This window comes from Cnephaeus nilssonii (genome assembly GCF_951640355.1).
Source record: "Cnephaeus nilssonii genome assembly, chromosome: 9".
Classification (NCBI taxonomy): Eukaryota; Metazoa; Chordata; class Mammalia; order Chiroptera; family Vespertilionidae; genus Cnephaeus; species Cnephaeus nilssonii.
In genome coordinates, this window is record NC_137080.1 from 21,547,724 (window position 1) to 21,568,492 (window position 20,769).

The 20,769-nt window shown below is 38.8% G+C and overlaps 2 protein-coding genes across 2 annotated transcripts; both read right to left on the minus strand.

The window, feature by feature from the left end:
* Positions 1–2,953: 2,953 nt before the first annotated feature.
* Positions 2,954–3,985, minus strand: LOC307104741 (trace amine-associated receptor 3; the record flags this gene model as incomplete). Its single annotated transcript, XM_079779828.1, has 1 exon — positions 2,954–3,985. The coding sequence occupies one exon, from the start codon at positions 3,983–3,985 to the stop codon at positions 2,954–2,956; it is 1,032 nt and encodes a 343-aa protein (XP_079635954.1).
* A 10,894-nt stretch (positions 3,986–14,879) lies between these two features.
* Positions 14,880–15,800, minus strand: LOC307104789 (trace amine-associated receptor 2; the record flags this gene model as incomplete). Its single annotated transcript, XM_079779921.1, has 1 exon — positions 14,880–15,800. The coding sequence occupies one exon, from the start codon at positions 15,798–15,800 to the stop codon at positions 14,880–14,882; it is 921 nt and encodes a 306-aa protein (XP_079636047.1).
* Between the last annotated feature and the right edge of the window lie 4,969 nt (positions 15,801–20,769).

Below are 20,769 nucleotides of genomic sequence, written 5' to 3' on the forward strand. Positions count from 1 at the left end.
AATAAAGTCTGCCTTATGGTCTTTAATAAGTGTAACAAATCATTTTTTTTTCTAACATACACCCCATGAAGTTTTTAGAGTAGAGAAATTGTTCAGAAGTAAAGAAACAAATGAGACTTTTTAAAGCAGGAACTGAGAGAAAGCTAAAAGTACTAGAAGGATCACTAGCCATGAAATGTAAGTCACTGCTGAAGTGGGGCAAGTCAATTTTGTTTATATAACTTTATTTTTATTATTGACACTATTACAGATGTCCTCATTTCCCCCCTTTGCCCACTTCCATCCAGCCCCTGCCCTCCCCCTCTGGCCATCACCACACTATTTTCTGTATCTATGGGTTATGTATGTTTTTTGGCTAATCTCTTCGCCTTCTTTCATCCCAACTTCTGACAGCTCTAAGTCTGTTCCATGTATCTATGCCTCTGTTTCTATTTTGTCGTCAGTTTATTTTGTTCATTAGATTCCATATATAAGTGAGATTATATGGTACTAGAGGCCCGGTGCACGAAATTTGTGCACAGGTAGGGTCCCTAGGCCTGGCTGGCAATCAGGGCTGATCAGGGCCTTCTGGTTGCCGGCCAGGGACTTCCTTCCGGCTGCCAGCTACCAGCTGTATTTGTCTTTCTCTGACTGGCTTATTTCATTTAGCATGTTGTCATCTGTGAAGGAATAGGCCTGATTGGGTGATGTCCAAGGTCTTTTGAGACTCTGGGGAAGAAAGAGCCTGGCAGTGATTCTCATGCCCTCCTATCTCTTCCTGACACAGGCTAAAGTGTTCCCCTCAAGGCCAGCAGTTAGATTGGATTAGTAAACATTAAAATACTTAAATTGTGCATTTATTATTCACATTTGCTTTTCTCTTTTTTTTTTTAAAGTATATTTTATTGATTTCAGAGAGGGAGAGAAAGATAGAAACATCAATGATGAGAGAGAACCATTGATTGGCTGCCTCCTGCACACCCCCTACTGGGGATTGAGCCCACAACCCCGACATGTGCCCTTGACCAGAACTGAACCCGGGACCCTTCAGTCCTCAGGTCGATGTTCCATCCATGGAGCCAAACCAGCTAGGGCCCACACTTGCTTTACTACTGACAAGTACAGGGAATGAAACTGTCATGGTCCTGAAGAGGAATAGTCCTTGTGGGGTCATATTGTCCTTCAAGTCACAAGCTGAGCCTGGGTAATTTTTTTATAATTGGATCTAGGACAGAGGGTGTCAGGGTATGTGATAAGAAAGGCTTAGAAGAGAGATAGGAAAAAGCCAGATTAAGTTTTTCTATTCAAAGTTTGACCTAAAGCAGCACTTGTTCTTTCTTTATCTTCACCCCCTGGCCACTAAATGTGGAAACTCCTCAAGGCTAGTCTTAGGCCCTCATTTCCTTTCCTACATTCTCTCCCTAAGTGGGTTCAACCATGTCCTCTCTTTCAGATGTCATCTACACACCAATACCTGCAGGTCCATTTCTACCCCAGACTTCTCTGAGCACTGACCCTTAAATCCAATTATTTATTTATTTTTTATTATTACTAGGATGTCTCAAGTTCCCAACATGCCCAGACAGAACTCATGATCTTCCCTTCTTCCCCAAACTGGTTTCCTCCAGGATTTCCTATCTTCCATACCTCCAATTGCACAAGTCAGAATCTATAAATCATGCTTGGAATCCCTTTTTTTATCACCCTCTAAAGGCTACATATTACTAAGTCCCACTGTTTTTGTCTGGTGGTATTTGATGACTTTGGCAGCTTCCCTCCACTTCATCAGCATCTCCCCAGTCTAAGCTACCCTCATCTCTCATCTGGACTTGCAATAAATAGCTCCCTACTTGTTCTCAAATTCATTCTTGTTCTTCTCTTATTCATTCTTTACACCAAAGGCATTTCAAACCACTCATCTGGTACCACTGTGCCTCCCTACATCACCCCTCATTCTCTATGGGCCTAAAGCTGAACTTAGATTCAGGAACACTTTGCTCTCCTCCTCCTTTTCTCCCTCCCATATCTTAATTCCAGGTATGAGGAGATGTGGACATGATTGTTACATGTACTCGTGTATGTCCTGATCTATCATATAAAGAAAGGTTCTGTTTGTCTCTTAATGTTTCAGAGAAAAATTACTGGAAGTACTTTTACCTAGGGTTAGTGATCTGACTTAAATCAGAGGCATTGCGGTGTGGATGGAATTTATTTGGTAGAACTTTAGGCAACTTTCAGAGAAAGTGGTTAAAACAAGTCCAAGGAGAGGCTTGTGATGGTTGGCCCATAGTGTAAACATACCATGCAGGTTAAGAAGCTAGAGACAGAGGAAACAGAAGTCATTTCAAATATAAGCCACAAAGTAAAAACTCAGAAGTATAAAAGCTCAACTTGTATATAAGGATTTGTAATCAACTTTCTCCTCTGAGTAGCTCCTTCTAGTGAGCTTCAGGGTGCCAGGATATAGCTAAATAATTTATATAATGATTGTGAATAATTCTCCCAAGCCAAACGATAAGTAGACTTCTAGTTGATAGTAAATACCAGTCTTACGTTTCACTTCTATGGATTCACAAGTCATAATGATCTTCCCTTTTCTGAATTCCTAGAGTGGAAACAGAGAGGACCCAAAACCATTAGCACTTTTTAAAAATTCTTATATTGGTCTTTAATTGTTTCATGTATATACTCAAGGCCAATCTGTTCTCAACTATGTTTTATATTTCTTCTGTACATTTTACTTACCAGTTAGAAGTGAGTGTTAACAATTAATAAATGATTGATTGATTGATTGATTGGCTGACCAGAGATACTGAATGTAGCTCTTTTGCAGGTTACAGAACACGTATCTAGATCACTGAAATTTGATAGGATAATATTTGCAGTGATCTGGGGATGTAAGGTATGTACCTCAGGTAAAAATAATAACAGTCTCATTTTCATTATTCTGTTCACTTTTCTAATGGCTTTTAAATCAATGTGCTTCAGGAAAAAGATTTGCGGTTTCTGAATGGGCGCTAAATATTTTCCCTGACACTATGTACTTGAGAGCTCTCCGAAACCATGGATAAAAGAAACCGTGAATGAGTGGGTTGCAAGTGGAATTGAAGTACCCAAGCCACACTAAAAGATCAAGTATTATTATGGGAGTAGAATAGTCTAAATAGGGGTCGATCAAAACAGCAAGAAAACAAGGCAACCAGCAAGCTAGAAACACCCCCATTACTATACCCAGGGTCTTAGCTGCTTTCCTGTCCTTTTTCTTAGATAGATTCTTTTTCACTTCCTCCTTTGTGGTTTCAGGCATGTTACTGATAACTCGGGCATGTCGCTTGGAAACGATAAAAATTTTGCCATAAATACCAACCATGATGGAGCCAGGAGTAAAGAAACATGTAGTGAACAATATTGTCCCCCAAAATTTGTTAAAAGTCAGTGCACAGAAATTGAAGCAAGCAACAAGAATCTCGTAGCTCTGCATCCCCGATACGTTGGCCTCAGATAGAACTAAACCGAAAGAAAAAAGAGCGGGGGCCGACCAGCAAAATGCCAGCAGTCGCTTTATCATGGAGGTGGTCATGGTGGTTGTGTAGTGTAGAGGGTAACACACAGCATAAAAGCGATCGATGGCAATGGAACAGAGGTGGAAAATGGAGGTCAGGCTTAGCATCATGTCAAAGCTTGCATGGAATTTACAAAAGCCCTCCCCAAAGTACCAGCAGCTCTCCACTGACCGCACCATGCTGTATGGCATAATGACGAAACCCAGCAGGAAGTCCGTGGTTGCCATGGAGAGGATCAGAAAATTCGTGGGAGAGTGAAGCTGTTTGAAATGCGATATGGAAATCATGATAACCAAGTTTCCAAAGATGGTGATAACCATGGCTCCAGTCATAATCGAGTACATTATCACCCGGACTTGAAAAGGGCGGTTGGTGGGAGGACAGGATTTATTTCCAAGTTTTGGACAACTGGATAAGTCTTCAGGAATATAAGTTAGATCCATGGTGCTTTATCTTTTCAAATTGTTTTCTAGGAAGGTGAATCTGTGTTTCTTCTCTTCTTAAAATAAGTCCAGTAAATTTCAACTCCTAATAGTACAATAAAATTCAAAGTCACTTGTTATTCAGTCATTTCAATTATACTTTAAGTATTTCAAATTATAGCAATTGTGTTTGCTTTCTGAGTTATTTGCTGCATTAGAAAATGAAAAATCTCAACTCTGCTTATCTTCCCTGTTTTATTCTGTTTAATCTCTTTCCATATATTTATGCAACATGGGCTTATCTATTGACTGCTTGACTCCTGGTAATGTATTGGAAGTTTTTCAAGAGTTTATTTCACTTATATGAGGTATCTAATATAACCAAACTCACAGAAGCGGAGAATTGTGGTTACCAGAGGTTGGGGTGTGGGGGAAATAGGCAGTTTTGTTCAATGGTTATAAAGTTTCATTTATATTAGATGGGTAAGTTCTAGAGAGCTGCTGTACAACATAGTGCCTATCTATATATCCTATATAATAAAGAGCTAATATGCTAATTAGACCAAACAGCAGAATGGACGATCTTCCAGACGAAGCCATGGCTGTGAGGGGCTGTGACAGCTGAGCCCCTTGCACAAATTTCATGCATCGGGCCTCTAGTCCTATCTAATAAGAGAGTAATATGCAAATTGACCATCACTCCAACATACAAGATGGCTGCCCCCATGTGGTCAAAGATGGCCACCCCCATGTGGACACAAGATGGCCACCACAAGATGGCCAGCAGGGGAGGGCAATTGGGAGGGACCTAGGCCTACAGGGGAGGGCAGTTAGGGCTGACCAGGCCTGCAGATGAGGGCAGTTGGGGGCAACCAGGCTGGCAGGGGAAGGCAGTTAGGGGTGACTGGGCTGGCAGGGTAGGGCAGTTAGGGGCAACCAGGCCTGCAGGGAAGGGCAGTTGGGAGTGACTAGGCCTGCAAGGGAGGGTAGTCAGGGGCAACTAGGCCGGCAGGGGAGGGCAATTAGGGGCAATCGGGCCATCAGGGGAGCAGTTAGGTGTCAATCAGGCTGGCAGGGGAGTAGTTAAGGGGTGATCAGGCTGGCAGGCAGAAGCAGTTGGGGGCAATCAGGCAGGCAGGCAGGCAAACGGTTGGGAGCCAGCAGTCCTGGATTGTGAGAGAGATGTCTGACTGCCCAAAAGGGCAGTCAGACATCCCTCAAGGGGTCCCAGATTGGAGAGGGTGCAGGCTGGGCTGAGGGACACATACACCCCTCCGCCCCCGAATTTGTGCACCGGGCCTCTAGTATATATATAAAAGCCTAATATGCAAATTGTCCCCTTGGGAGTTTGACCAGGAGACTAATCACATCTCTATGACATGCACTGATCACCAGGGGGTGGCACTGAACAAAGGAAGGCCCCAGATGGCAGCCGGCAGCCAGGGAAGGGAGGTCCTGGCAGGCAGCTGGCAGCCAGGGCCATTTATTAAAAACTGTATTGTTGTTGCCCTAGCCAGTTTGGCTCAGTGGATAGAGTGTCAGCCTGTGGACCAAAGGGTCCCGGGTTCGATTCAGGTCAAGGACACGTAACTCAGTTGCAGGCTTCTCCCCCGCCCAGGCCCTGGTCAAGGCGCGTTCAGGAGGTAACCAGTCAATGTGTTTCTCTCACACCAATATTTCTCTCTGTCTTTTCCTCTCTCTTCAACTCTCTCTAAAAATCAATGGAAAAATATCTTCAGATGAGGATTAAAAAAAAATCTGCATTTTTGCGATAAAAACAATTGGTTCAATATGCTTAAAATTTTGCTATAAATGAATGGACTAGTTCAATGAGCACTGTTCGTGAAAGTATCTTTTGGTATCAAATTGCTCCTGATGCTGCTATGAAATAACCTAGAGCAGCAGTTAGATGAGCAGAGTGGAGAGATTTGCTCTATACATGTTTTGCTGATCCCTTAGCCTAGTGAGAAGAGAACTGAAGATGTCGATATCAGAAAGAGCTACAAAGGTAAAAGAAAAGAAAAAAAGCCGCACTTGGGAGGTGGTAGCAGGGGTGGCTCGGGAGCCCCCTTGGTGTTTTAAGGACGTGTTAAGATGAATTTATAGGATTTTTTTTCAGTCCCTGATTCAATGCTTACCACCTTACTTACCACATATGGGAGTTGGGTGTTTTCTTCTAGCTGAAACTAAGATACTCTCAAAAATGAAAGAAAATACTATGGTGGAGATCACAGACTTACAATTAAATTTATACAGTATTTAGGTCCATGAACTTATATGCAGTTAAAGTATATTATAACCCAGGAAACTGCCACACCTTAATTGCCCATATGATCTTAATGATCACAGCCATGACATTGAAACAACCTTACATGGCTGTTGCATACGAGTAACTGCTCAATCTATTTTTCGGGATCGGGAGGATTCTATGAGGTGTTTCAACCTGAGATCAAATCTTCCACCATGCACACTTATGTTTATAGAAAGGAAGCTTCATATATTTTCAGAACTGGGAAAACCTCAAGTAGAATGTTTATAAAGATTTGTCATGTGATGTTGTTTCCAGCCCAGTGGCTAATATACATTCCACAGTACGGCTTTGAAATCAGGCAGACCTGTGTTTCATAATTGGTTCCACCACTTGGCAACCATATTAGTTTGGAAAAATGTCTCTAAGCCTCAGCTCTTTGCTTTATAAATTAAAGATAATATAGCCTACTTCTTGATTCAGAGATCAGAAAGAACATATGAAAGGCATCTCTCTGGTAAGCACTCAATGAAACCCACATTAACCAGATTTTAAAACTATATTTTGATTTCTAAATGACTGATTTTCAAATAAACTTTGGCTTGATAACTTGCTTATAAGTTTGGAAGTTGTCTATGAAGATATTTATGGCTATTTGCACTATTTCGATCTTCCTCCCTGCTTTTTCTTGTAAGAATTCTGGCATTTCCTTCGATTTTGCCCTTTGTTGAGACTTTCATGTTATCTAGTATATTGAATTGCCATTTTTGTATGTCAAAAATGTTCAAGTATTAATAATTACTCATGAGGGTCTTTTCCTTTCCCCCCTCACATTTCAACTTCAAGCACTGACTAATACAAAGGTTGGCATATCTCTACTCATAAAAAATTATGAGTCAGACTTTCAATGCAAGATTATATTCGGGAGCTAAAGCTTACTGAAGAGGCATTTCCAAGAGCTCAACACATTTAGTTCCGTAGGAGGAAGAGCTGGCCCAACAGCAAACTCTAGGTTCAGAATCTAATTTTTATACCTTTGAAATATGAATGGCATATACGATGTAGTAGATAATAGTAACTTACAATCCATGGTTCTAACAGAAGGAGGCAAATACATTCACATGTTATCTTTAAGTTACCAACTAACACAAGTGTCACCATTTCTATAAAACATATTCCCCTCTTCTAGAACGGAGCTCTACTGTAAAGTTGCCTTTGCTACCTCTATACGTATGTATGGACAGATATGTAAATTAATCCAAATTATAACTTTTCTTATTTTTATTTCTTGAAAAACCATCAGATAAGAAGGATCAGCAAAGGAAAATATGAGCAATTAGTGTAGTATACGGATTCACATTAAATGTAATAAGAAACAAACTTTTAAAATTTTCTATTTAAGCACAAAAGTAGATAATTTCCATAAGTAATGTGCTTTCTTTTTCTCCTTAAATTCTGATTGCCCCGTACTCCTGGAATTTAAGGCTAAAATCTAAAGAAATTTAGCTGATTAGATAATTACTTAAGAGAACCACATAAAATTTCAAACTAGCCCCTCTGACCACTTCTGAAGGCCTGCTCAGGAAGTGCTGTGTAGGAGGAAGAGTTTCTTAGGAAACCAGCACTCCTTTAAAGACCCAGAACTACCATTAACAGTGACTATTGCATCATTTCTCTTACCACCGGTCACAAGGTAATGTCAACATTTTATATAATCTATTTAAAAATTGACCTTAGGCTATAGTAAATTCTTAAATATAAATTATATTTTTAAAGCTCCAAAATCATTCTTAGCCTAAAAGCAAATTCCATCCAAAGAGAAAATTTGTATTGATTTTTTATTAAACGTGCTAAATAAAAACAACAGGGTGGCAGCACAATTTCATAAGTAATTTCAAAATGTAGACTAGTATCTTATTACAAATCTGTAAGTGGTATATGTAGTATAATAAAAAAGATAAGCAAAGGTTTGAAATTTATGAAAACTCCTTATATTGTATCTTTTCTGATTCTTCTCTAATATCTAATATAGATGATAATGAATATTTAAAGACTGCAATTGCAAAGACTACTTCAAAGCCACTTGAGAGATGACAATAAGTTGACTATATTCAAGTGTAGCACTAAAAACTGAAATAAACAGAAGAAAATGATTTCTTCTATAAATCTACTTTGTAACTATCTATGTTAATTTACACATCGTGACATCAAAATGTAAACATAGTATCTGGCATGTAATTGACATGTATTCCACATACTTACAGTTCACAGGTAAGCTCCACAAGCCACATGGCAGGTGGCATCGAGCAGAGATGCCTTCTTGAAACTGTTGCCTTCGTAAAAGCAGCTGGGAGAAAGGGACAGTGACTCCACTCACAGACCAGGCTGAGCAACCTCCGTTTCAGAGCGCAGGGCCTGAGAGAGGGAGAGGTAAAAGCGAAGCAAAGCATCATTGGTGTGATTAGCTGTACACTAGCATCGCTGGAAAACTAGCAGAAGAGAAGATCTTTACTAAAACTAAGTATCAGAGAATGTTAGAAGTAAGAAACAAAACAAAACAAAAATGATCTAACTAAATCTTTTTTAAGACTACATATGCAGGGTAGGGCAAAAGTAGGCCTACAGTTGTTCATATGGAAAATGATACAATAATTAATAACACAAAAATAAACTACATTTCATGTACATACAACTGTAAACCTGCTTGGCCCCACCCTGTACTTTTTTTTAGTGGATACAGTGAAAAGGACAGCAGAACACCGTCTTGTATATGATAAACGTGTCTGTCAGCATTTGTTTGCATGGAAACCCTTCTTGTAGCCTTTCTTCCCTTCGGTCTATAACACTCCAGCCGCCTGTGGCCACAGTGGCCTCTACATTGCCCTACAAATGTCCCCTCTGGCTTCGGTAACTCCCTTTCCTCCACCTTATTGCCAATCCTTTCATCTATCACCACTTCAAGGCTCAGTTCACGTATCATTTTTTTCCAGAAAATTTTTTTGACTCTCCCAGTTGGAGTTAATCTCATAATATTATAGACTATTGGGGTGGCCAAAGCTCTTAGAGATCTTTCATTTCCTCATCTTAAAGCTGGCATTGATTTAAAATGCCTTTGTTTCTTTCGTCTGACACAGCATTTTTTAAAACTGCCTTATCTTAACCAGAAATTTCTCAAGAAATTTACTGTTACTGAGATAACATATCACTAACCATCTAACCTTTGAAACATTTAACATAGAACAGTTGAAGCAAATGGAAAGAAATTAATTCCAACACACCATGTAACCTGGTTAATAGGTATCTAGTGTCATGGTATTAGAGACACCTGGTTGGGAAAGATAAAAATATTAGGAAAAGAGTAAATGCTACTTAGAAAGTAGCTAATAAGTTTTCTTTCAAACATACAGCATTTTAAATGACACCTAGTCAACAATAAAAATTCTGGGTGTCTTACAGTTTCTAAATTACTCGAGAGGTACATTTCACTGTGTCCTCCCAACTGTTCCATGTATATGAAATAAGTAAGATCGCGAGGTAGCTATTGCTACTAAATGCTGAAACCAACATTATCATCCAGGTCTTTTGGCTTCTGTTCCAGTGAACCCCTAGCACCCCTTCCCATCTCTAACACTGGGCAACAATTCACTTCTGATCTACGTGGGCAATGAGAACATCTGTGGCATCATCTGCTTGTAGTTTTCCCCATCTAGTCCTTGCTAATGAACATGTGGTCCATAGACCAGCCATATCATCATCTTCTGGGGACATTTTTGGAAATGTAAAATCTCAGGCCCATCGCAAAATGTTCTTTTTAGCAAGATGTCTACATTATTTGTATGCCCATTAAAGTCAAGAACAGTTCATGACAGTAGAGAAATTTAATTTTCAGTTTGGGGACTCTTTCCATCTGAAATGAGTGATTAACCTGAGGAGCAAAGAGAAGCAGAATATTTAACGTCAATGCTGCTTACAAGAGAAAAAATACCAAACTAAAATATGTAGTATCTGACAGTGAATGAAGTAGTACATAATGAGATTTTTAAATTAAGATATAATATCAAAGAGAAAAGTGCATTTACACATTATTAAATTCATAAGTACCTTACATTTACTTGTTCATAATTCTTGTACATTGCAAAAAACATTTTATATTGTCACTATATAGAAATTTACAAATTGCCAAAGGAATTTTGATGGAAAATGTAAGACCTTTCACCTAAATATGATAATAATAATTATTTTCTGATTAGGAAAAAAACAAACCACCTCCCTTTTCTATTGCATCCTACTTGTAACAATTTCTGATTCTCTTTAAAATTTAATTATCATTGTTCAATTACTTTTAAGAAGAGAATACATTAATAATTTTTTAAAAGAATAGTCCATTTTCAATTCTTTTTATTGACCCAGTACCTTCCCTCTCCTGAAAAGCTCGCTGTGAATCGTTGCAGCTGTTCTGGTGGCTTTGCAGGCACGCGTTCAGGAAATTCCAAGAAGTGCAGTGTTGAGCAGTGAGACGCCTGGTTCATGTAAGTTTGCCCGCGCTCTCAAGAGACCTGGAGTCAGGAACTCAGACCCAGGAGCTCCAGGGAGGAACTAACTGCAGAGCCCCAGCGGAATTGCTCTTTTAACTCTCTTTCCTGGGGGATATTGAAATGCTCTTTGTATTTTTAATGTCCCAGATAGTTTTCAGTTTCTTTTTTTCCAAATGAAGGACAACAATTTATAGTGATTTCATAGTCTCTTGGGTTTCGCTCTAGGATGATAAGGTGCTGAAATTTTTGCATATTAAAAATACATAGGGACGTATCAGCTGAATTAAATGTTGGCTGACAGCCAAATGAGAAATAAGAGATTTCTGTTTATACTTTGATTCCCAAATATAATGTGAATATTTTGTGATGGGGGGAGGGGAGTATTTATTTTTGCCTCAGTGATTTGTACCAGTTTGACTAAAATCCTTAGTTAAAAAAAAGAAAAAAGTGGAAACAAAAAGCCCAAGGGTCACAAATCTTAAAAATACTAGTTCAGTAAACGACACTGATTGAGACGAGAGAGCTGGGTTCCAGTCCTGCTTCCAGAGTTAGCTGTATAATGCAGGACAACTCGCTGATCTCCCCAGGTTCATTTGCATCGTCGCTATCTTCCTGTACAATTCTGGGTGTGGAGGGGAGACATGACTGACTCTGGGAGACAAAAGCAGGGTGAGTGTTGGAAGGCAGAGAGCTCATAGGAGGCAGGATCACTCTTTCACTAGCAGACAAGGCAGGACCACTACACTATGAAACTAAAACGTGCCAGGAAAAGGTACAGAGAAAATGAGCAGAACTTTACTGAGGGGCTGTTTGAATGATGCTTTAGAGTACAAATAGAATTCTAATACAAGAAGAGAAAAATCATAAGAAACGTTATGGTCCACATAGGACTGCCAATTTTTTATTTTATCTGTAAGCACCAGCAGAAACAATAACCACCATCACAAACATCATCGTTCTGTAAAAAGGACAGCCATAAACTCCTTTCCAATAAATGTCAGCAGGCAACCTTACCTTTATTTTCTAAAGTCATATAGTAATGAATTGAGAGATAAATTTAATAAACATTAATTCAAAATAATTCTACTTTACAGTAAGGCTAAAATCTATTTTACTCATTTCTTTTTTAAAAATATACTTTTATTGACTTCAGAGAGGAAGGGAGAGGGAGAGATAGAAACATCAATGATGATAGAGAATCATTGATCAACTACCTCCTGCATAGCCCCCTATCAGACACTGAGCCTGCAATCCAGGCATGTGCCCTGACCAGGAATCAAACCATGACCTCCTAGTTCATTGGTCAATGCTCAACTATTGAATCACTCCAGCCAAGTGATTTTACTCATTTCTTAGTAATTGGCCTCTTAAAATAAAAACAAAAAGTCTTTAACTATATGTTTAAATTCCAAAACACAACCATTTCATTAAGAAAAATTACTAAAAAAAAAATACTCAATAGTATCAAATAAACCATATTAAGTCTCATAAAAGTATCTGGCTTTAATTTCTCTGTTCTTTAAAATTCTCCTTTTTCCATTTATTTTGTACTTGTAGTCTCTTTCACCATTTCCAAAAAGCTCTACTATTCCACGGCTACCCTACAAGCTATAGGGAAGGGACTGATGGAAGGCAGTAGACAACATGTGCAGGCCCATTAGGGGCAGCTCGGCAAGACTAGCACTTAAACTGACAGCTGAATGATCACTGTTTAATTGTGATCTGTGCAATGGACTAAGGCTAAAGCAAATTTGTGGGCAATTGTGTAAAGTTTTCCACAAAGATAAAAAATTAATTTGTTCATTGAAATGTTGTAAATGAAGAAATTAAACAAAAAGTATTTTGGTGAAACAGTTTACTTACATATGCAAAACCACATACACAAAACATATTCCTATATAATAAAATCCTAATATGCTAAGTGTCTGGTTATTCATTCATCCGTTCAACCAATCAAAGCGTAATATGCTAATCATATGCTAAGGCTGCTCAACTGCTCACTATGATGTGCACTGACCACCGGGGGCAGATGCTCCTACCAGTAGATTAGCTTGCTGCTGGGGTCTGGCCAATGGGGACTGAGCAAGATGGGCCACACATGCCCTGGAGCCCTCCCGTGGTCCCTCCCTGGCTGGCCAACCTCCCTCGTCCCTCTCCAGCCCTGATCGTGCATTGGTGGGGTCCCTTGGCCTGGCCTGCACCCTCTCACAATCCAGGTCCCCTCAGGGGATGTCAGAGAGCTGGTTTCAGCCCGAACCTGCAGGCCAGGCGAGGGACCCCACTGGTGCACAGATTTGTGCACCAGGCCTCTAGTACATCTATAATAATAAAAGTGTAATATGCTAATTAGATCAGATGTCCTTCTAGATGACCTTCCAGATGAAGCCAGGGCTGTAAAGGAAGCCTGGGTCCTGGGTGCCTGCTGGGGGAGGGAAGCCCGGGTCCCGGGTGCCGAAGGGAAGCTGGTGCCAGCAGCAGGGGGAAGGAATGCCTACTCTTGCACAGATTTCATGCATCGGGCCTCTAGTATATAAATAATATTAAAAATGTATAAGGCAATATTTACTCTCAGTGCAAGTGATATATTTGAGATTATCTATTTTCTTCTATTCTAGTTTGCTTTTAATTAAAAATGTTATCTGCAGCCAGTAATATGCTGGAACCACTCATATTCACTTGTAAGAATAGGTTAACTAAAAAAAAAAAAAAAAAAAAAAAAGAATAGGTTAACTTTTCAAAAATTTTGAGAGGTATCTGACATTACATTCATAGCTTGAAATTAGCTAAATAAAGATTATTTTTAATATATACCAAGAAAGTCATCTAACAGCACACCACTTGCTGCTGACCACTAAATCAATTTCACAAGTTATTAATGAGTTTCAACTTACAGTTAAAAAGACACTGAATAATAAATACAATATAACTTGAGGCCTCCCCATCCTACAAATATTAATGTTCTTCTTTGTTTTCTTCTCTCACTATTCTATTATTCAAATACATACACACATGTTATCCCCCCACACACAAACAGATAGCTAGAAGATAGATAGATAGATAGATAGATAGATAGATAGATAGATAGATAGATGATAGATAGAAAGATAGATAAATAATAAGCAAAAGGGAATAAAAGACAACTTTTATACTTACTTTTATATTAGTTATTTTAATTATTTCATGAAACAGAAAATGTAACTGCTAATCCAATATGACACAATCATTTTAAAGAAAATGATAATCATAAATTACAACAAAAAAAGTCTTGCATTCAGGAACTTCATAATGTATTTGGAACAACTATATATATATGTATATGTATATAATATTTATTTAAAATCAGTATACCAATTAGCAATGCAAAATGTGGGTAAGCCTGAGGAAGAAAAGAAGGCCCTGAATAGAAGTCTCCTGCTAACAAAATAGAAATTGCTATAATTAAAATGATACATAAATGAAAACGTTGGTTAAATCTCTGGCCTCAGTTACACAGTTTCTGTTTCTTCTTTCATTTAAAAAGAACATTTAATCTCACAACAGTAAAATCTAGTCAGTTTAACTCTCAGCTAACCAATGACTGATTTCTGACAGAGTATGCGTTTTTGAAATGGTTAATTTGGTATTCATTTACCTATAATTTTTAGTTGTTGATGTGTCACAATATATCTGCTCAGACACTGAAGAAGGAAAGGTAAGTGGAAATACCACACGAAGTGTGTGTGGTGCTGAAAGAGGGCAGCAATCCTCAAGCTTAGCTTGTTTTTTTATCCCTTCCTCTTCATCCCCTCCCTGGCTTTTCCGCAGCTTCTTCTCGCCTTTCTGACACTTTTTTTTCTCTACCTGGAAGTGGTGGGCATACGAATCATTCTGAAAAGGAGGGATTTTTAGTTAAAAGAGAAGATTCCTCTTTTTTTCTCTGCAAGCCTTAGGAGCTAAGAGCTTTCCATGATAGCCAAAATCACACACATATACACATACACATACACATACACATACACATACACATACACATACACATACACGTACACATACACGTACACGTACACGTACACGTACACATACACACACTTTAAGCGACTTCGTTCTTCTTAGTTCCATTTCTTTTTCTTTGAATCACTCATACAGAACAAGTCTATTCAGTTTCTTTTTGAGTAAATAAGTTAGTGTTATAGAAATGTGAGCTGAAAACTTTACCCAGCAAAATGTACTTAAGTGCTCTGCGAAACCAGGGATAGAAGAAACCATATATTAAGGGATTACATGTAGAATTAAAATAGCCAAACCATGTCAAGGCATCAAACAAAACTACAGGAGTAGAGAAGTTCAAAAAGGGATCCAATAAAATTGTGAAGAAACAGGGAAACCAACATAATAAGAAAACACCCATCACTATGCCCAAAGTTTTGGCTGCTTTTTTATCTTTCCTCATTTGATTATTTTGATTTTCTGGTAAGTTATTGATTGCATGAGCATGTTTTCTGGATACTGCAAAGATTTTGCCATAAATCCCCACCATCACAGACCCAGGCGTGAAGAAACCTGCCACAAACATTGTGGTTCCCCATAACTTATTGAACATCACTGGGCAGGAACTGGAACAAGCCACCAAGATATCATAGCCCTCTATTCCATCAGCATAGGCTTCTGAGAAGACCACCCCGAATGCAAATGCTCCTGGGACTGACCAGCAGAGAAGTAGCAACCGTTTAATGACTGGAATCGTCATTTTGGTGGAATACCGTAAAGGGTAACAGATGGCATAAAATCGATCAATGGCCACCGAGCAAAGATGGAAAATGGACGTTATGCTCAGCATCAGGTCAAAACTATAATGAATCTTGCAAAATGTAAGCCCAAAGTACCAGCAATTCTCCACCGATCTGATCATACTGTAAGGCATGATGGTGAACCCCAGGAGGAAATCAGTGACCGCCATGGAGAGGATGAGGAAGTTGGTTGGAGTGTGAAGCTGCTTGAAGTAGGAAATGGAAATTATCATGGTAAGATTGCCAAACACCGTGATGACTATGGCTCCCACCATCAGCGAATACATGGCGACTCGGACACCCAGTGGCCTTTTGTCTTCTGGGCAAGATCCATTTCCATATTCAGAGCAATTGAATGTTTCCTTCAGAAAAAGCAAGAACACAGGGAATTTTTTCAGATAATAGATAAAATATTCTACATTTTATATAGTTTTCATAGAAAAACTCAAGAAAGACATAAAAGACTCAAGGAAAATAATTTATGCTGAAATATTAGTTATGATCTTGCTCATTTATTTATCTTAATATTTATTTTCAATGTCATAGAATTCTAATGAACTTAAATGATCATTGTGTATACAGTCCTTTATTCAAATTATACCAGCAACATTTAGTAAGCTCTTCATGCCAGGGCCTGAAATTAAAAAGAAAGAGGAGGAGGAGGAGGAGGTGAAGGAGGAGAAGGAGGAGAAGGAGGAGGTAGAAAAAGAGGAAGAGGAGGAGATGGAAGAAGTTTATTATTGAACTTATTATAATTGGTCCTCCTTGTACACATAGGAAAAAATAGATATCTACTATCTCAGATGAGTTGACAACATATAATCAGATTTAATTTGATTGGGGTCTATTGCTTTGCAGGACCAGAAGGTTATTATTTGAAAATAGTTTTATTCATGTGTGCCATTATTTTCACTATGCTTGTTTGAAAGAAGAAGAATCACTTAAGGATGTCAAATGATCTGGTAGGATCATCTTTTTCAGCCAACCATGAAGGCTTGCTAAGCATCTCACCAGCCAGAGCAGCTCAATCAGAGGTGGCAAAAACTAAAGCTGTACTACCCTCACTTCTCTGTGAAGAGCCAGTGCATCTCCATACTGCCTCTCCCTGGAAGCCCATGAACAACAGGCAACAATGACAGCCTGACAAGTTCTTGCATGTGGTCACTCGGAGAGCTCAGAGCAGATGGTGGCGGAGCTTTAGGAAAGCAAGCCATCGCCACTACATGAAAACAAGTGGCTTGTGCTCTCCTGGTCTTGGCACAGTATCTTCATTTTGCATACAAAACTCAGCATGTATAAAAACACTTTTAGACACAAAGCGTAACTATTTTTTAATATTTTTACTGATTTCAGAGGGGAAGGAAGAGGGAGAGATAGAAACATCAATGATGAGGGAGAAGCATTGCACGGCTGCCTCCTGTACGCCCCACACAGGGGATTGAGACCACAACCTGGGCATGCGCCCTGACCAGGAATTGAACTGTGACCTCCTGGTTTATAGGTTAACAACACTCAATCACTGAGCCACGCTGGTTGGGCCATAACTATTAATATTCAAGGAAGTGTCTGGCCATCAGTGACTTCACACATATCAGACCTGACCAATTACTAATAGATAAACCAGTAAGTCCAGCTCAGCCTGTGTGATTTAAGAGAACCATCACACATAACTGTTTATTGAATGCCCACAATACACAAGACACAGTGAAAGGAACAAAAAAGCATAAACTAGTCCATGGCTGCAAAAAGCCTACAAAACAACTAAAGAGACAAAACACATCAACACATAAAAACAAAATGATCCTGTACCACAGGTTAAAAAAAAAAAAAAAAAAAAAGGAACAGTGATGATTAATTGACCAAAGAGAGGTCTAGGCAAAATGTGAACTCAAACATCAAAAGTGCAGAAGAAAATTTCAGGCTGGGGTAGATAAGCATATTCCCAGTGAGGGTGGAACTTTTGACCTGGCTCTCAATGGGTGTGGGGGACTTGAGCAGAAGGGGAAAAAAGCCTATTCCAAGCTCAAAGGAAGGTGAAGAAAAAGCACGAGGAGTTTTGAAGATCTTTGAAAGCCACTCTCAGGGTCTGTGAAACCCAACAGAAAAAAAAAATGGGGGGTTGAAGAGAGGACAGAGTGGGAGAAGAGAGGGTTTTTGGTTTCGTTGTTGTCCCCCAAGACTGTGCTTTTAGCCACAAATAGTCCAAGGAGCTTTCCCACTTGGTTCTCAAATTTAAGCAGTGACTTTAAAAAGAAATAAAGAAAGCAATCAAGTTAGCTACAGGAGAATGAATGCAGACTGAAATGAAAAGCTGTCTCCAACTGATTCTAAGTGTTGAATTCCAGGCAATTTTACCTTTCTTCTCCTTCCTGCTCTAGAGTCACATCCCCACCTGTGCAGAACCAATGACCAAATTGTAAGACGGACCTATTTCAGCGTTGGAACTAAAGATGGAGAAGGAGGGATGAGGGTGATACAACCACATAATAGGAATGCTACCAAAATGCACTTGGGGTCTTTCAACTAATGCCTTAACTGTTACTTATAGAAACAGCAGACTTATTTCTGAAAAACGTAAATGCTTTTGCCAAAACATTTTTAGCCCACAATTTCTAAAATCTGTACAACTGATTCTCAAATTATATTTCTTCTCAGCAGCTACCATAGGGATTTTTTAATATGTGTATAGCATTTCTCTCCTATTCCTCTTAGCATCCTCCCAGGGGGGGAAAAAAAAGGGTGGGAGAAAATGAGAGACAAGGAATCCTCCCCACCCCCCCCAATCTTGGTACAATGTTCTTCAGCTGCTTGTCATTTCCTGTTAGCCATCTGCTGAGCAGTAAAAAAATCACCCCAGAAGAAAATGCTGGGAGAAAAGGCGGTCTTATGAGAAGGAAGATTCAAATCACCTTTAGTATGCTCCTTAAAAAGCATAGGAGAACCAAAGAAAATTATGTTGGTTTATTTTTAAATCACCTTTACTTCTTGAAAACAACAACTAAGAGAAATAACAAGTAATTTTATTTTAATTAAAATGGTGTACACACACACACACACACACACAATATTTTTGTGCTAATGGCAACTTCACAACAACAATGCATTTTAATAGTTAATTACAAATTTCTTTGTGTTCCTGGCTGAGTGGCTGATTTTATTAATCACCTGCCATTCCACTTCTGGAAAAGTCTTACTCAGTCCTTCTAACCTTCAAATCATAGGGTTCGGAGCTGAACTCCCTTCCCTTTTAGCATTCGGGAACTTAAGTTAGCCAATCTACTCTAAGACCTGTAATAAAAGTCTTTGAAACATATAATATGATGCATACATTTGTATTCCTCATACACTTGCTATGGAGCAGGTAGAAACACATTGATGACTATTTAGTGAGCTCATCAAACAGTGCTTTTAAGTAAATTCCATTCATCATTCTCCATAGTGCATTTTGGCATGTTTCTTGCATGTGACATCCATCATCAGTTTAAACCTTTCCACAGCCATATCTTTCACACCTTTCAGATTGATTGTCTGTGAAAGCTAAATGCATAAAACAATAATTTCAGACTATATTCTTCAACTATCATTTTTCTAATTTTTTAAACCTATGACTATAGATACATGAATTGCAACAAAATTAAATGGAAAATCTGGCCTTTTCTCCATTACTGTTATGTTTCTACAAAAAGCACAAAAATTAAAAGATTTGGGACATAATGAATTGCTTGTCCATTGAGCTTATGAATAAATACCATATCTAAACTTTATTCTACTAAATTATTAAAATAAAAGTGTCACCCTAGCTGGTTTGGCTCAGTGGATAGAATGTCAGCCTGCAGACTGAAGGGTCCCTGGTTCGATTCCGGTCAAGGGCACATGCCTGGGTTGCAGGCTTGATCCCCAGTAGCGGGTGTGCAGGAGGCAGCCGATCAATGATTCTCATCATTGATGTTTCTATCTCTCTCTCTCTCCCTCTCTCTTCCTCTCTGAAATCAATAAAAATATATTTTAAAAATAAATAAATAAAAGTGTCTTCTGCAATCCCTAAGGAAGTAATTGATTTTCAGGACCATGATCAATAAAGCATTTTCTAATTTTTCTAATGTTATCTCATTTCTTTTTACCATATCATTAAATTTGGTAAGTGCTTCCATATTAAATATTCCTCTGCTTTAGCAACCACTTTTTAAACTTCTAAGGGACTTTAAAAAGTCTTTTTCTCCCAGCTAATCATTCTATTTTCCTTGAGTTCTTTTTTTTTCTTACCCAAGCTGTTGATTTCTTTTAGTTGTTCAATGTCTATTAAATATTAAATGTTAATGAATCTTAATATATTAAATAATACATATGAACAGCCTTAGCACAATGCCTGATACATAATGAGCTCCATCAAAGGTGATTTTCCTCTCCTCCTTCCTCTCTTCCTTGTTAGGGTGAACACCACATTCAATAATACATTTGATGAGGAAAAGATTTCTCCTAAGAAAGTAAAGGCATGGAATTGTATGCAAAAAGCCCAGATAGCTTACCCTTCTCTTCACTTACATAAACACCAGTGATAAATACTTCCCGCAGCCACTTGGGAAGAGGTAACCTGTTCCAGGACCCTAAATCTTCTCCCCATGAAACATGGTGCAGCGCCTAAAGGCAGCACATTATCCTGTTCACATATTTTGAGGACTCTGCCTTTTACTACAAATTCATATTAAATCCTGCATTTAAAACTTCCACATTCCTACACATTCTCTCTGCACAAGAGCCAAATGCAAAAAAAAAAAAAGGAAGAAGAATCAATGGACCAGCAATGCAACTGCATTATCAGGGTGACAATTTACTTCTTAAGAAAACCTCAAGGAAGAGAAGACTGAGCTGTCCTTGTTAATCTCTTCTCCACATACCTGTTGCATTGTGGACAATGCCATTGTTAATTAAACTCCTTCCTGAGGGAACTTTCTTTCTAACTGCTCTGACTGCTTATATAGAACTAGAAAGCCTGAACTATGTGATGGGTACTATTCAATAACGTAACAATTAGTCTCAAGGGAATTGGGTCTGAAAAAGCCTGGTGTTGTTTTAAAGCAAAAATAAACCCTGCCTTTCTAAATTTGAACAGCTTAATGAGCCTAAACCACTCCGTCCTCTCAGGGGTCTCTGCTTACCTAAGTTTACATCATCTGCAACACCGAAGGCTCTGAGTCTATTATATACCGACTGCAAAGCAACCCTCAACCACTGAGTTACCGGTGGCCCCAAGGAGCA